Source organism: Mus musculus, chromosome 15 (genome assembly GCF_000001635.26).
Source record: "Mus musculus strain C57BL/6J chromosome 15, GRCm38.p6 C57BL/6J".
Classification (NCBI taxonomy): Eukaryota; Metazoa; Chordata; class Mammalia; order Rodentia; family Muridae; genus Mus; species Mus musculus.
This window is the reverse complement of record NC_000081.6, coordinates 7,921,070-7,938,715: the sequence shown is the minus strand read 5'-3', so window position 1 is coordinate 7,938,715 and position 17,646 is coordinate 7,921,070. Positions and strand designations below refer to the sequence as shown.

The 17,646-nt window shown below is 41.8% G+C and overlaps 1 protein-coding gene across 2 annotated transcripts in view; it reads left to right on the top strand.

Annotated features, from left to right (window-relative positions):
* The window catches only part of Wdr70 (WD repeat domain 70), a 226,155-nt gene that overhangs the window by 160,494 nt on the left and 48,015 nt on the right, over positions 1–17,646 (top strand). For both annotated transcript variants that reach the window (NM_001081402.1, XM_017316701.2), the window contains exons 11-12: positions 14,409–14,508; positions 16,563–16,647. In NM_001081402.1, coding sequence (NP_001074871.1) covers positions 14,409–14,508; positions 16,563–16,647 — 185 coding nt within the window. The remainder of the gene's footprint in view (positions 1–14,408; positions 14,509–16,562; positions 16,648–17,646) is intronic.

The following is a 17,646-nucleotide window of genomic DNA, read 5'->3' as shown; positions in this document are numbered from 1 at the left end:
CCCGAAAGTTCCCTATACTCCCCTCTCCGCCCTGCTCCCCTACCCACCCACTCCCGCTTCTTGGCCCTGGCGTTCCCCTGTACTGGGGCATATAAAGTTTGCAAGACCACCTCTTCCCAGTGATGGCCAACTAGGCCATCTTCTGCTACATATGCAGCTAGAGATATGAGCTCTGGGGGTACTGGTTAGTTCATATTGTTGTTCCACCTATAGGGTTGCAGACCTCTTCAGCTCTTTGGGTGCTTTCTCTAGCTTCTCCATTGGGGGCCCTGTGTTCCATCTTATAGATGGCTGTGAGCATCCACTTCTGTATTTGCCAGGCACTGGCATAGCCCCATGAGACAGCTATAACAGGGTCCCTTCAGCAAAATCTTTCTGGCATATGCAATAGTGTCTGGGTTTGGTAGCTGATTATAGGATGGATCCCCAGGTGGGGTATTCTCTGGATAGTCCATCCTTTCGTCTTAGCTCCAAACTTTGTCTATGTAACTCCTTTCATGGGTATTTTGTTCCCTATTCTAAGGAGAAATGAAGTATCCACCCATTGGTCTTCCCTCTTCTTGATTTTCTTGTGTTTTGCAAATTGTATCTTGGGTGTTCTGTTTCTGGGCTAATATCCACTTACCAGTGAGAACATATCATTTGAGTTCTTTTGTGATTGGGTTACCTCACTAAGGATGATAGCCTCCAGATACATCCATTTGTCCAAGAATTTCATAAATTCATTGTTTTTAATAGCTGAGTAGTACTCCATTGTGTAAATGTACCATATTTTCTGTATCCATTCTTCTGTTGAGGGACATCTGGGTTCTTTCCAGCTTCTGGCTATTATAAATAAGGCTGCTATGAACATAGTGGAGCATGTGTCCTTATTACCAGTTGGAACATCTTCTGGGTATATATGCCCAGGAGAGGTATTGCTAGATCTTCTGGTAGTACTATGTCCAATTTTATGAGGAACCTCCAGACTGACTTCCAGAGTGGTTGTACAGGCTTGCAATCCCACCAGCAATGGAGGAGTGTTCTTTCTCCACATCCTCTCCAGCATGTGCTGTCACCTGAATTTTTTATCTTAGCCATTCTGACTGGTGTGAGGTGGAATCTCAGGGTTGTTTTGATTTGCATTTCCCTGATGATTAAGGATGCTGAACATTTTTTTCAGGTGCTTCTCAGCCATTTGGTATTCCTCAGTTGAGAATTCTTTGTTTAGCTCTGAACCCCATTTTTTAATGGGGTTATTTGAATTTCTGGAGTTCAGCTTCTTGAGCTCTTTGTATATATTAGATATTCGCCCCCTATCAGATTTAGGATTGGTAAAAATCCTTTCCCGATCTGTTGGTGGCCTTTTTGTCTTATTGATGGTGTCTTTTGCCTTACAGAAGCTTTGCAGTTTTATGAGGTCCCATTTGTCAATTTTTGATCTTATAGCACAAGCCATTGCTGTTCTGTTTAGGAATTTTTTCCCCTGTGCCCATATCTTCGAGGCTTTTCCCTACTCTCTCCTCTATTAATTTCAGTGTCTCTGGTCTTATGTGTAGGTCTTTGATCCACTTAGACTTGAGCTTTGAACAAGGAGATAAGAATGGATCTATTCGCATTCTTCTACATGATAACCGCCAGTTGTGCCAGCATCATTTGTTGAAAATGCTGTCTTTTTTCCACTGGATGGTTTTAGCTCCCTTGTCAAAGGTCAAGTGACCATAGGTGTGTGGATTCATTTCTGGGTCTTCAATTCTATTCCATTGATCTACCTGTCTGTCGCTATACCAGTACCATGCAGTTTTTATCACAATTGCTCTGTAGTACAGCTTTAGGTCAGGCATGGTGATTCCACCAGAGGTTCTTTTATCGTTGAGAAGAGTTTTTGCTATCCTAGGTTTTTCATTTTTCCAGATGCATTTGCAATAGGGACATTTTCTATAGCAAGCTGTACATTTAAAAAACGGGGGGTATAACGTTTTAATAGAAGTACTAGATTGAAATTGTATTACACTGATCACATCTTTGACTTTTGGGGCAAAATTGCTCTTTTAATACTTTTAACTCTGGAACAATTTCTAGAGACAAGAAAAAGATGATTTGACTTCTTTTTTTTTTTCTTTTTTTTCTTTTTATTTTTTATGATTTGACTTCTACATTATACTTTTAAAGCAGTACTTATTTTTCTGTTTTATTCTGAAACTCTATTTTGTGTGTGTGTGTGTGTGTGTGTGTGTGTGTGTGTGTGTTTCTCCTGTGCTCTGACTGTAAGCCAAACTTGAGAAACCCTTGGTTTTCAGGTTAATCCTATTCCAGACTTCTAAATACATGTTTCTTTTCATCCTCCTCATCTTGGCAGCCTCTCTTTTTTTTCTTATTCAGCACACTCTGTCATGATGAATGTCCATTTCCCCAAGCTTTGCTGGACTCTCCTGTGCACCTCATTGCCGCTGGCCTTCCATTGTCTGTGGCAGGCTGTATTTGTTGGATCCCCTTTACAAGTTAACCAGAGTTGACTGTACCCAAGCCTCTGACTGGATTTTTTTTCTTTTTAATTTGATGAAATCAATAGTGCTCTATCCTTACTTCTCCAGGGCTCAGACTCACGCCCTCCCCTGGCCCACAGTGGGCATCTCTGACTTATTTCCTTGCAATCAGTCTCCCTTCACTCCGCTTGCTTTTCTTAACGACAACAATGTGATCTTTTACGATACTGATATGATCACATGGTCTGTCAGCATCACCCACAGTGAAAATCCAAGCTCTGTGCAAAGACAAATGAGGTCCTGGATGATGAGAGCCCTACAGCTTTGTCTGTTTCCACAGCACTGTGGAGTCCCACCCACATGCCCAAAGAACTGGGCTGTGTCACACATCAGAATCTTTGATATTTTTGATCTTCAAGTGTAGCAGTATTTTCTGTACTCGTATAGTTTAATGTTTCAAAGACCATGACTAAGCATCCTTATCAGGCTTAGCCTGGCTTTTCTTTCCTGCCTTCACAAGTCAGCTCCGTTATACTGCAGTGGTGAAGTGTCCGTCAAATGTTGATCTTACTATAGCTTGTGCAGACTGCTGTTATTTAATGTACAGTTTATTCTAAACTTATTATTTGATATGCAGTTTATTGTCAGTATTTTTTAAAGCTCCTTGTTAGTAAGGAGCCATCTTGCCCATCTTGCTACCTGTCATACCTGGCATGCCTTACGAATCTAAGGACTACACAAGTGTTTGTGCAATGGGCGACTTCCACCAAATGTTGTTTGGTACTCCACTTAGTGGCCTTAGTATTATAGCTTAAAATCCAAATAATACGTTTTGGATTATATGTCTCTAACAGTGACAACCTGAAAGCTGGTTGCTTGGTTCTGGTTTTCAGCAGGGAAGATGTTGTAGCTAGTAACTTAGTGAGCTAGTCCCTCTGAATATTTAGGTCTTTCCTTCATTTTGTGGTAGTGTCCAGGATCAGCCCATCCATGCATTTCTTTTCTGTTCAAGTTGTAATAAATTAGAGAAAGTCTTCTGTGAATTTACAAACTTTCCCACCAGCTTTTAACCACTGCTCTCCCTTTAATCTCTAGTTTGCAGAGACCTCTAAACTGCAGATCCCTCTCTTTATTTCTGTGCTCATAGCCTGTACGTTTTCCTTCCCATTCATCTATGGTTTCAGCCATCTTGATGGTCTCCTGTCTTTACTGAGTTCAGATTTATTTTTTGTTCTTGGTTAGACTTCTTTAGAGCTTATTTTCAGCTAGCATCCATTTTGCACCTGTAACTGATAACACTCTTCTCCGTGTCTAGAACACAGTCCCTGAGGATAAACATCATTGGACACTGGTGTTGTTTATGTTAAAGGAGCCAATCTTCCCCAGGCATCTGCTGCACAGGCTCAAAAAAAGTTGTTCCAGCTATTGGCTGCCGGGGGAACAGAGGGTTGTCACAAAACAAACAGCCCCCAACATCCTCAAGAGGCATTGACTTCATACCGCTGGAAAGTCAGAATCAGGGAAGGGCTGTACAGTGCTGATTGGCTGCTGGCTTGATTCCCTGTCTCCCCATTTCGGGAGTAGACTTTTTTTTTTTTTTCTGTAGGAACCAGACCAGAGTTTAGAAGGGCACACTTAAGCTTTACTTAGTGATGGTAAGCATGCAGATTTGAAATTTCTCTGGTCCCTGGCAGGTTGTTTGGTAGCGTAGTTGGATTGCGTTCTCTTTGGAAGCGTGGTCTTTTGACTGACTTTGATAAGGTTGACTCCCAGGAAACCCCAGCATCCTCCTTTCCCTGGCGCCACTGGGCCGGCCACCCGCCTTCTCTCTTCCTTCTCCCGCCCCCACTTCTCCACCACCTCACTATCCCTCACTTGAACTGACTGCCAGAGTTCACAGACAGCTGGGCAGAGAGTGGCTAAGTCGCCCAGCTGCCCGGGAAGCTTGGCGGCCAGGCTGAGGGAAGGAAGCGTCGGCTCTCTTTGAAGGTCGGCTGCCAGTGAATCTCAGGCAGCTGGACTTCAAAGGGGGCACCGACGGGCTTTCCCTCCTGTCTAGGCAGGTCATTCCATGGCACTGTGCTTCCGGCGTTGGCATGGCGGTTTCCAAGTTCCCCTTCAATTAAAGAGCTGAATCGGGAGTCACCCTTGTGTTCACATTTGTATCTGTGACACTCTAAGTTCCCACCCCAAACTGAAGAGCTACAGGAGAAACAATAATATTCCACACAGTGGGATTTTCTTATTGTCAGCCCCTGTTTTCTGTTCTTTGCCAAATTTTAAGTTACTTTAGAGACTTTCCATATGATCTTGAATAAATTCTGGTCACTGCTTGCTTATGTACCAAATTTACATAGACCTGTGAGGGGTACTTTAATTGGTTTCTAGAAAGGGGTGCAGTGCTCACTGGGCCACACTTTGTTCTTATTGCATCTCTCTACCTCTCACCTACCAATTCTCCTGGGTGTTCTGAGAGAGAAAGAGCCTAGGAAGAGACCAGTAGGATGCTGCTGAGAACAGTCCAGATCCACATTAGTGTCAGGAGGAGCCGACCCAGGACAGCTAGTCCTACCTTATTATGCATCCCATTCTCTCCTTGGCAGCTGGCAATGAGAGCACCTGCAGCACTGATGAGGAAATGCAATGGGTGAACAGGCTTAATAGACACAGCGTGTAGCTCACAGTAATGCTAGCTGCTGATAGCTTCTATAGCTATGTCTGTGTGTGTTGTTCTTGTTTGTTTTATTGCCCCTGTTTAGACAAGAGACGGGTAGTATCTGCCTTAGACCAATGAGTGTGTAATAGTGTAAAGTGATGTATTACATAGTTGGAGGAACAGTTACTCCGTGTTACCAGTCTCAAGCTACACTGCTGGTCCTGGGGCTGTAAGGTGACTGGATTCACTGAGCGCTATTATTATTGTGCTGTCCCATGCATACTCAAAGAAGGAACATGACAGTTTTTCAAAAAGTAGATATTTGAGTGAGTAGCCTTTCTCCTGGAGCCAGAGGCAAGTATTTGACTTTTTGCTCTGACAGTTTCTTGTCATGTATATATGGGTAAGTTTTCTTGTTGGCCAAATGAGATAATTATGTGTAGTTCAGAGAGGAGGAAATTAGCGAATATAGTGTAGCTGTCCCAAGTAGCAACATATTAGATAAATGTAGCTACTGTTATTATCATCATCCTTTGTGTTATTATTGTCACCACCAGTATAACAAGTTAAGAGTATTTCTAAATTACAAGGGATACCTTCCTTTGGGCTAACAGTGATCTCGTAAGCATAGGACTTTCCTTAAACATTATATATGTTTTCTAATCCACAAATCAGCTAGTTTGGGGCCGAATCTAGTTTGCCATCTCCTTGTGTGGATGCTGTTTTGTGGGCTTTTGTTTATTGACACACATTTGTATCCATTTGTCCACGTACTGTGTCTGTCTGTGGTACTCAGCAGAAGTAAGTCCTTGTAACAGGATCTGTAAAGTTCTCAAAGTCTAAAATAGTTACTGTTTGATCTATCCTTTCCAGGCAAGTCCACCAAGCCTTGCTCAAGACGCATGTTTCCCACTTAAGGACCAGAGAGTACTAGTTCAGTCCATGCTGGTGTATGTTATCTGAAAAAATAGTTCCGTAGTCAAACTTAGGGGAATGTTAGAGAGGTTGATTTATTCCAGGACGGTTACTTAAAAGACTCTGGCTTTTAATATACTGATGTGCATTGTGAATCTTCAAGATGAGGCCATGGTATGCAAATAAACTCTAGTTTCCCAGGCTTGCTTGGCCATGGCCCTCCAATACGATGATGTTACACACAGCATTCATTCTCTGGGAAACCCTGTTCTTGGACTGTCTCTGGGAGGATTAAATCATTCCTCTTAGTGATTTAAGTGATAGCCTCATTTGGAGACCTGTACAAGATTCTGGAATTCTGTATTGGTTACCCCATTTTTCTAATCAAAATTGTATTTGCTTAAAATCAGAACAGTTAAACATACATGTCACATATTCAATCTAATCAGACATTATCCCCAACTCAAATGATTCTTATGATATCTCATGATTATGAGCCAGAATCTCAAAGTCCAAGACAAGCTGTTTCTTCACTTCATGCCTTCTTGAAAATGTAAAAGTACAAACCCTTTGTGAGTTTTTTTTACCCACCCACACTTCTAAAGCATAAATCTAGAGCACCTAACTGGTATAACAACTGATCTCAGCTAGGGTTTATAAGAGAGGAGATTAATGTGAAGGTAGCTTTTGCCCTAGCCTTAAGGGGCTTGTTTTATAGACTAAAGTAAACACCTTGAATTTCAATTTGCAAGCACGCAGGGAGCCAGAAGATTCCAGAGCACTGGCGTCATATTCTGCCTGTGACTCACATAGCTCAGTGGCTGAGCGTTCTCCGCAGCTGCAGTTTCCAGCTGGCCACCAGATAGAACCCTAGGTAGTCATACACTGCAGTCACGTGGTCTGAGATGACCAAACAGGCATATCATTGCGACATAGCCTGTTTGTGAATGAAAGCTGGACTGTCCTTTTGCCAAACCCAGATAGAAAACAAATGCTCGATCGCACTGGTTGCTGTGGGGCTGTGGTGGTTGCAGCAGTGACCCTGCACTAAGTTAGAGCTCTGCTGGGAGGTGCAGTCCTGCTCGTAAGTATGTCCTCCTTCTCTCTGGGTGAGTTCCTCACCAGTAGCTCAAGATCAGTACTTAAGCATTCTGTCACACTCCAGACCTGATGGACTTAAAACTAGGAAATGCTTCGTAGAATGGTGGCCAAACATGTGTTCGCCTTCCCAATGGTTCATCAGGTCAAGAAGATCTCATGTCTTACCTTTAGTTCTTTGCTATATGTATGAAGGAATCTCTGTAAATGTTATTGCATTGTAAATGTAGGTCCTGAATTTTTCATTGATTCATTTCACGGTTTAAGGAATGATAAGTGGACTGTTCGGTGTCCTCCATTGTTGGCTACTGTCATTTGATGGACAGCATGTAGCACTTATCCATGTGTGCTGGAATCCAAAGTTCTGTCCTCATGCTTCAACCGCAATCACTTAACCCCCGTGTCATCTCTGCATCACCATGACTGTCTTTTATCTCTAAATCATTTCTTTAAAAGAAAGGAAAGAAAAAGGGAGTCATGAATGGTAGGAGGAAATGTTTGATCTCTAATGTTCATTCTCAATTTGATTGGATTAAGAAATTAATTAGTGAGGCACATTTTGGGGTGTCTCAGAGGGCAGGCCTTTCCAGATAGGATGAATTGAGTGACAGAGACAGAATATGAGCATCAGACTGAATGAAAGGGCTAAAAAGGATAAAACCAGTTGGCCTGCCTTTTATGGTCATCCCAAATGTGAGGAAGCTCCTAGTGCCACCCGTGTGGCGTGCCACATCTGCGAGCTGTTCCTGCTGCCGTGAGCTTCCTTGCCATGATGGGCTGTAACCTCAAGTTATGAGCCAAGGCAAATCCTCCCTTGCCTAAGTGGCTTCTTGTTAAGACATTTTGTCACAGCAATAGGTAACTAAAAGAGAAAGGAAAATAGACAGGAAAAACATCAAAAAGGAAACGTCAGAAATATGAGGCAAAGTCTACCTAGCACCATAAAGAAAAGCACTGTATGGTGAATCCTTCTATGTCTTCAGATGAGGTGTCTCCAGGCAATCTCTTCTCTCACTGTTTAATCATCCATATTACATTATGTTAACCTGATATTAGGAAATGTATAAAAGAAATGACTATAATCACTGGAAATAAACTACAACATCTAGAGATAATGGTTATCTGAAGCTAACAATAGCCAGAGTTAACAAACATTGCTAGAGTGAATTCTTACTCCCATAGGTAGGCACAAAATGGGCAAAAGACAGGTGCCATGACCATTTTAAGTACGAGGCACACTGAAGTACAGTTACGTTGAACCGAAGGGAAACAGGACCAGTTTATGATGAATATGGTTTGGCAGAATGTTGAATTCTGAGAAAATTGTATGGCACCAGACAATACTTGTCTGGGCCAGCACAGCTGATTTCTTCCAGGCTGGGTTTTGGCTCTGTGGTTAGCTAGATGTTAAATCAGAGCTACGGAGTTTAGGATGGCTCACTCATCTTGACCCCTGACCCACATGCCTCTTGATAGTAAGGCAGTTGTTCTCAACCTTCCTAATGCTGCGCCTCTTTAATACAGTTCTTCATGTTGTTGTGATTCCCCAATCATGAAACTATTTCATTGCTACTTCATAACTTTAATTTTGCTACTGTTATGAATCATGATGTAAATATTTGATATGTGGGATATCTGATATGTGGCCCCTGTGAAAGGATCCTTCAACCCCAAAGGGGTCAAAACACACAGGTTGAGAACCATTGCTTTAAGAAGCTAGCTGGGAGCATGTCTCTGATCAGCTAGGAAGGTAGCGGATGTTTTCTCACCCACTGACTGAGTTTCAAAAGCAGTAAGGCCGTGCATGCTTTCACTAACCTCTGCTTGGCTTGCTCCCTAATGTCTGTATGTATTATGATTCTTTGGGAAGCAGATGCCAGTGCAGGGTTAGACAGTTAAGAAATCTATTTCCAAAATGCCAATGAAGGAAAATGGGAAAGGAGCCAGACGAGGCTGATAGTCTTCAAGTACAGATGGTGACCCAGGCCCTTAGGAAAGAAGGAAGGAGCGAAAGCGTCTCTGGGCTCAATATAGAGGTCCCAACCCAAACCTAAAACAAAGAGCTTTCCATCTTCTGAGATCTTCTTTAATTTCTTTCTTCAGGGACTTGAAGTTTTTATCATACAGATCTTTCACTTCCTTCGTTAGAGTCACGCCGAGATATTTTATATTATTTGTGGCTATTGAGAAGGGTGTTGTTTCCCTAATTTCTTTCTCAGCCTGTTTATTCTTTGTGTAGAGAAAGGCCATTGACTTGTTTGAGTTAATTTTATATCCAGCTACTTCACCGAAGCTGTTTATCAGGTTTAGGAGTTCTCTGTTGGAATTTTTAGGGTCACTTATATATACTATCATATCATCTGCAAAAAGTGATATTTTGACTTCCTCTTTTCCAATTTGTATCCCCTTGATCTCCTTTTGTTGTCGAATTGCTCTGGCTAATACTTCAAGTACTATGTTGAAAAGGTAGGGAGAAAGTGGGCAGCCTTGTCTAGTCCCTGATTTTAGTGGGATTGCTTCCAGCTTCTCTCCATTTACTTTGATGTTGGCTACTGGTTTGCTGTAGATTGCTTTTATCATGTTTAGGTATTGGCCTTGAATTCCTGATCTTTCCAGAACTTTTATCATGAATGGGTGTTGGATCTTGTCAAATGCTTTTTCTGCATCTAACGAGATGATCATGTGGTTTTTGTCTTTGAGTTTGTTTATATAATGGATTACATTGATGGATTTTCGTATATTAAACCATCCCTGCATCCCTGGAATAAAACCTACTTGGTCAGGATGGATGATTGCTTTAATGTGTTCTTGGATTCGGTTAGCGAGAATTTTATTAAGGATTTTTGCATCGATGTTCATAAGAGAAATTGGTCTGAAGTTCTCTATCTTTGTTGGATCTTTCTGTGGTTTAGGTATCAGAGTAATAGTGGCTTCATAAAATGAGTTGGGTAGAATACCTTCTACTTCTATCTTGTGAAAAAGTTTGTGCAGAACTGGAGTTAGATCTTCTTTGAAGGTCTGATAGAACTCTGCACTAAACCCGTCTGGTCCTGGGCTTTTTTTGGCTGGGAGACTATTAATAACTGCTTCTATTTCTTTAGGGGATATGGGACTGTTTAGAAGGTCAACTTGATCCTGATTCAACTTTGGTACCTGGTATCTGTCCAGAAATTTGTCCATTTCGTCCAGGTTTTCCAGTTTTGTTGAGTAGATCTCCCATGCTCATGGATTGGCAGGACCAACATTGTAAAAATGGCTATCTTGCCAAAAGCAGTCTACAGATTCAATGCAATCCCCATTAAAATTCCAACTCAATTCTTCAAGGAATTAGAAGGAGCAATTTGCAAATTCATCTGGAATAACAAAAAACCGAGGATAGCAAAAACTCTTCTCAAGGATAAAAGAACCTCTGGTGGAATCACCATGCCTGACCTAAAGCTTTACTACAGAGCAATTGTGATAAAAACTGCATGGTACTGGTATAGAGACAGACAAGTGGACCAATGGAATAGAATTGAAGACCCAGAAATGAACCCACACACCTATGGTCACTTGATCTTCGACAAGGGAGCCAAAACCATCCAGTGGAAGAAAGACAGCATTTTCAACAATTGGTGCTGGCACAACTGGTTGTTATCATGTAGAAGAATGCGAATCGATCCATACTTATCTCCTTGTACTAAGGTCAAATCTAAGTGGATCAAGGAACTTCACATAAAACCAGAGACACTGAAACTTATAGAGGAGAAAGTGGGGAAAAGCCTTGAAGATATGGGCACAGGGGAAAAATTCCTGAACAGAACAGCAATGGCTTGTGCTGTAAGATCGAGAATTGACAAATGGGACCTAATGAAACTCCAAAGTTTCTGCAAGGCAAAAGACACTGTCTATAAGACAAAAAGACCACCAACAGACTGGGAAAGGATCTTTACCTATCCTAAATCAGATAGGGGACTAATATCCAACATATATAAAGAACTCAAGAAGGTGGACCTCAGAAAATCAAATAACCCCCTTAAAAAATGGGGCTCAGAACTGAACAAAGAATTCTCACCTGAGGAATACCGAATGGCAGAGAAGCACCTGAAAAAATGTTCAACATCCTTAATCATCAGGGAAATGCAAATCAAAACAACCCTGAGATTCCACCTCACACCAGTGAGAATGGCTAAGATCAAAAATTCAGGTGACAGCAGATGCTGGCGAGGATGTGGAGAAAGAGGAACACTCCTCCATTGTTGGTGGGATTGCAGGCTTGTACAACCACTCTGGAAATCAGTCTGGCGGTTCCTCAGAAAATTGGACATAGTACTACCGGAGGATCCAGCAATACCTCTCCTGGGCATATATCCAGAAGAAGCCCCAACTGGTAAGAAGGACACATGCTCCACTATGTTCATAGCAGCCTTATTTATAATAGCCAGAAACTGGAAAGAACCCAGATGCCCCTCAACAGAGGAATGGATACAGAAAATGTGGTACATCTACACAATGGAGTACTACTCAGCTATTAAAAAGAATGAATTTATGAAATTCCTAGCCAAATGGATGGACCTGGAGAGCATCATCCTGAGTGAGGTAACACAATCACAAAGGAACTCACACAATATGTACTCACTGATAAGTGGATACTAGCCCAAAACCTAGGATACCCACGATATAAGATACAATTTCCTAAACACATGAAACTCAAGAAAAATGAAGACTGAAGTGTGGACACTATGCCCCTCCTTAGAAGTGGGAACAAAACACCCATGGAAGGAGTTACAGAAACAAAGTTTGGAGCTGAGATGAAAGGATGGACCATGTAGAGACTGCCATATCCAGGGATCCACCCCATAATCAGCATCCAAACGCTGACACCATTGCATATACTAGCAAGATTTTATCGAAAGGACCCAGATGTAGCTGTCTCTTGTGAGACTATGCCGGGGCCTAGCAAACACAGAAGTGGATGCTCACAGTCAGCTAATGGATGGATCACAGGGCTCCCAATGGAGGAGCTAGAGAAAGTACCCAAGGAGCTAAAGGGATCTTCAACCCTATAGGTGGAACAACATTATGAACTAACCAGTACCCCTGAGCTCTTGACTCTAGCTGCATATGTATCAAAAGATGGCCTAGTCGGCCATCACTGGAAAGAGAGGCCCATTGGACACGCAGACTTTGTGTGCCCCGGTACAGGGGAACGCCAGGGCCAAAGGGGGGGAGTGGGTGGGTAGGGGAGTGGGGGTGGGTGGGTAAGGGGGACTTTTGGTATAGCATTGGAAATGTAAATGAGCTAAATACCTAATTAAAAAAAAAAAAAAAAAAGATCTTATTTCTAAAAAAAAAAAAAAAAAAAAAAAATAAAACAAAGAGCTGTTTATCTAGTCCTGCATCCCAGCTCCCTTGACTAAGCATCTCCCAAATCCAGAGTCAAGATATGCCATGACCCCTGCCAGTAGCTGCTAGCCAACAGCTCTTTTAGTTTCTCCCTTATTAGACCCAACACTTCACCAGCTGACAAATACTGAGATTTAATCCTACCTATTGATTTAGCAGCCAAGATAGGAGGCAGGGGCAGATCCTAATCAGAAATATTTGCTGTCTTATTGGGGGATGACATTTGCAGCGTCTTCTAGGACACAAAACATTCTTGATCTTCCTAGACATGAGTCTTTAAGCAGAGAGCTCCCGGAGTTTGGGGGCAGGGTATCTATAGCTTTCTATGAGATAGCAAGCCAAATATCCAGTTATGTGTCAGGGTCCCAGACTTTCCCAGCTAGAGCCCTGACCAGAGAACAGCAGATTATCTGGAGAGCTAAATGTGTATACTGCTCAGCTCGCTCTGCTGCTGAAAGAGGAGCCCTCTTTGAAAGTTGCTGAAGCAGTCCTGTGGTTTCCTCTCTCACTTTGTCTTTTCAGAGTGTCAGTGAAACTGAGCACTAACCAACCAATACTGTTGTCTTGTAGACAGGGTTTCTTCCTGTTGCTTTGCATGTATGAGGACAGTCATTTCATGCAATTCACTTCTGGTGACATTTCTACCAGTTGGGGCACTACTGAGCACCCTAGGAGAATGGAAGTAATTGTTTGCTCACAATTACACTTGAAAATAGATTCCAGTGAGAAGAGATTTGCTACTTACTAAGGGTCTTAGAAAGAGGGACATGTCAGTAAGCTCGCTTCGTGAGCTAACCTAGCGCTTGCTTCCTCTTACTCTCAGAATCTACATCTAGGCAGCATAATTGAGCTTCACCATCTTTTTAGGAAGTAGTATCTGCTTTAGTTTTCTTAAGCTTGTGGCTCTGACACCAGGAAGGGAGCTAGCTAGTAGATTCAGAGTGACTTGATCTCTTAATGAGTTGGGGTGAATGGTGGAAAGGCATAGGTGTGTATCTGAAAGGTCAGTAAACTGGTAAGGTTCACACTTGAGGCTAGAAACCCTGCTCTAGAACCAGTATTTGCTAATAATTTTCCCCATTTTCATTTATCTAATTTATTTAGATTTCTCTACTTAAAGCATTTGATTCCATCCTCCTATTTATTTTCAGCATTTCGAGAGCTTTTTGTCCTTTGAATTTTTGGTTTTGTTTATTCTGTTTTGTTTTTCAAACAGGGTCTCACTCCACTAATGAGGCCTCAGCCTCCCAAATAGTGGGGGGAGAACCCTAGAAGCTACTGGATGGAAACTCTCTCATTCTTGATGCCACCATGATTGAGACGTTCAGACGCTGATGTGTTTAAGACTCTGTCAGTGACACTGTAGACACAATGCCTAGGATATGCTAAGCATCGTGTGAGACTTACTATCCTCACCATTGCTACCACCACCACCACCCACCACCCACCATCCACCATCCACCATCCACCAAATGGGCACATTAGCTAGTCCAAGGGCCACAGCTGTGTGCACTGTGTCTGGAATATACTAAGAATAAAATGGGCATTTTGTATTAAATAAGTAATATGGTTGTTTGATATTTTATTTAAATATCTCTCAGGTAAGGTGGGGAATGATCTCAATACCTTCAAAAGCATAATACAAAAAAATTGTTATTTCCTGTTGCTTTAAAAAAAATGCTTCCTGCTAAGACTTATCTCTGTTAAAGCAAGTAAAATTTGTTAGAGCCTTTCAGTTTTTTTAAAGGAGCAAAACTATAATCAGATGAAATTAGTGTTTTATCTAATATGTATAAAATTTCCTGAATGATAAAATAAAATGTTCTTTGCACAAAATTAGTCTTGCCTGAATATAAAAAAGATAACACTTTGCTTGTGTTTCCTCACAGGTTCACCCTAAATTCCACTACAAGCAGGCTCACGACCCTGGCACAGACACGTCTTGTGTGGCTTTTTCCTATGATGGTAATGTCCTTGCCTCTCGTGGAGGTAGGTAACCAGCTCTTGCTATGTGTTCCTGTATATAAGAAGATAATTTTAACTCTTAACAAATGTCACACTAATGTCCCAAGGCTTAGTGGGACTGTGTTTTTGTTAATGTACCTTTGTCAGTCTGATGATGATGATGAAAACGTGTTTTCAACTTGGCAGCATTGTCTGCATCCATAGTTGCTAATTGGACTTGCAAGATGGCTCAGCAATTAAAGTGCTTGCTGTCAAGCTTGTTAACCAAGGTCATTCTGTTCTTAGAGCTTGTGTGATGGAAGGTGAATACAACTCCACATTGTTGTTCTTTGACTTTCACATGCAAGCTTATGCTTGTTCTTGTACATACATGCAATAAATAAAGAAGTGCATATATAAAGAAACAATATAAAAAATTACCAGTCAAAATTTATAAATTATGTTTTTTCATTTAGGGTTTTGTTTTGTTTTGTTTTTCGAGACAGGGTTTCTCTGTGTAGCCCTAGCTGTCCTGGAACTCACTCTGTAGATCAGGCTGGCCTTGAACTCAGAAATCCGCCTGCCTCTGCCTCCTGAGTGCTGGGATTAAGTGTGCCACCATGCCCAGCTCTTTTTTTTTTTTTTTTTTTTTTTTTTGCATCAAATTTAATAGGACTTTGGTCTTTGTGTCTGGCTTTTGCTTTGGTCTTTGGTCGTCTTTTGTAAATGATCATCCACATTTGTTTTACTCTCTGGGTATGCATTCTTGGCAAGCACTCTACCACTGAGTCACGTCTGTAAACCATGGTGTCAGTTAGCTCAGGTGGGAACTCAATTGACTAGCCTCAAACTCTCAATTCCCCTGTTTCCTTCGGATGCTGGTTGCTACACAAATGTATATCCACCTGCCCAGCTATGTGCTTTTATTTGTTCTCTCCTACTCTATCATTCCATGCCTGGTATTTCAAATCCTCTGTTCGTTGGCCATTGGTATGCGCCCCACTTCTGAGTTTAAACACTAGTACAGTTTAGTATTGTAGGCAGACTTTCTAGTATCTAACTGCTATGCTTTGTTCTATATTATTGGATTATCAGCTTATATCTACTCATCTGGTTGCATGTTGGTTGTTCCTGGTATTTGCCATATCCAGTTCACATGGGTAAGACAGTGTGTTAGCAGAGGGGATGAAGAACAATGGGGGCAGCCCAAGAACTCACTTGTGACAATACGGTGACATTCCAAAGGTGAATTTTAGGAAGTTCTTAGAGTACAAAGTTGTGAATTCAACAAGTTACAGATTAGTCCCTGCCCAAAGCCAGGTTTCAGAGGAAGAGTCCCTGGGGACAGAGGCGTTTATTAACTCTCCACTCTCAACTACAGCTGATCCTATTCCTTATTGGACCCAAAGGGCTGAGGCCAGTCGTAGGCTATGGGCATTGGGACAAAGGACAGCAAAGACATTGAGCTTGGCTCTTGTTCTAGTCAGGGGTTTGTGAGTAGCTCTATAGAAATATAAAAACAGTATTCTTAGAAGAATATTCATTACTCTTTAAGTAGCATGGGAAGTTGTACTTTCCCAGCAAAATGAAGAGTAATAGCCAGGGCGGGATTACTCTGAGGGGCAAGGACCACCATGGCCTAGATCAGTAGTGTCGATGGAGCATTCCACCCGCGTGCTAATGGAAAATAATCTGTGCTGAGCTGAACTATTCTCAGTCCTGCTGGCTCTGAAATTAAGGCCTCCGCAGGAAGCAGGTTATACACGCATAGCACCGGGAGCCGCCATCTGCTCCAATGCAGTGCATTGGTGTGCATTCTCCAGACTTGCCGGCAGATGCTAATCAATCCGGAAAGTAATTGCTGGGAGGATAACTCACCGTCATATAATTTTATACTATTTTTTGCAACTCCCTAAACAATTAAAAGGGGAAATATACTTAGGTGCATGGGGTTTTCCCTCCTTCCCCCTCTCCATTTTTCTTTACTTTTTTCCATATTCCCTTCTGTATAGTTATATACTATTGGGCAAACTTTAAGCTGGCCCGAGATCTTTTGTACAAAATTCACTTGTCCTTTTTTCTCTTTTATTCTCAATTAGGCGATGATACATTAAAATTATGGGATGTCCGGCAATTTAATAAGCCATTATTTTCAGCCTCAGACCTTCCTACCTTGTTCCCAATGTAAGTTATATTATCTTTTCTAAGTTGTTAATGTGTCTGTGTGTAAATGTTTTGTCTGTTCACCACATGTGTGCCTGAGACCTGAGGAGGCCAGAGGAGGGCATTAGATCCCCTGGGACTCGAGTTACAGATGGTTGTGAGCTGTCCTATGGGTACTAAGAATTGAACTTGGGTCCTCTGCAAGAGCAGCCAGTGCTTTTAAACATTGAATCATCTCTCCAGCCCCTCAAGTAGCATATTTGTTATTTAGTTAACATAAGAGAATGGAAAAGCAGTTGCTTTAGTGTTACCTTGCATCGAGCATTTTAAGTTTTCTAGGGAAGGGACTTGAGAAGTGTTTGGTTTTTTTGTTTGTTTGTTTATTGGTTTTTTTTTAAATTTTGTGTATTTGTTTTGGGGGCAAATGATGTTGATTTGTCCATGATGTTGTGTGTATATTTGTTATGTAAACACGAGGTCCTTTTGTCATTCACACTGTCTTGTCTGGAATGGCCAAACACATTATGTCCAGGCCACTAAGTTTGGCAACTGAAGCTTTTGGAGATTATTCTGGGGCAGCTGAGGTAGGGTTTAACTGCTAAGTCCTGGAATCGGTGTCTAGGAAACGGTTTCTATTTTGGAAGAAGTAAAACTTTACATCTGTGTTAAATAATGACCAACAGGGAGGGTATGAAGGTAATAGACACATCAAATATGAGACACTGTGTGGTAGCAGCCTGCCCACTCCAGCAGAGCCACCGCCTGTGGCATTGTCGCCTGATAACAAACCTCACCGAGGAACCTCAGCTTAGAATAGACACAAGAGCCTTTGAGCCATCACACCTGCTACAACAGTGCCTACTACATAACTTCTTTGAGTAAAATGTCAATTATTCACAATTAAGTGGCCAAGGCTCCTAAAATGAAGCCGTGTCATCAAAGACACCAGCTTGTTCCCCACAGTGCAGTTTTCTTCTGTCACAAGGCTTGACTTGATATCACTGACTTCTGGAAGGTGAT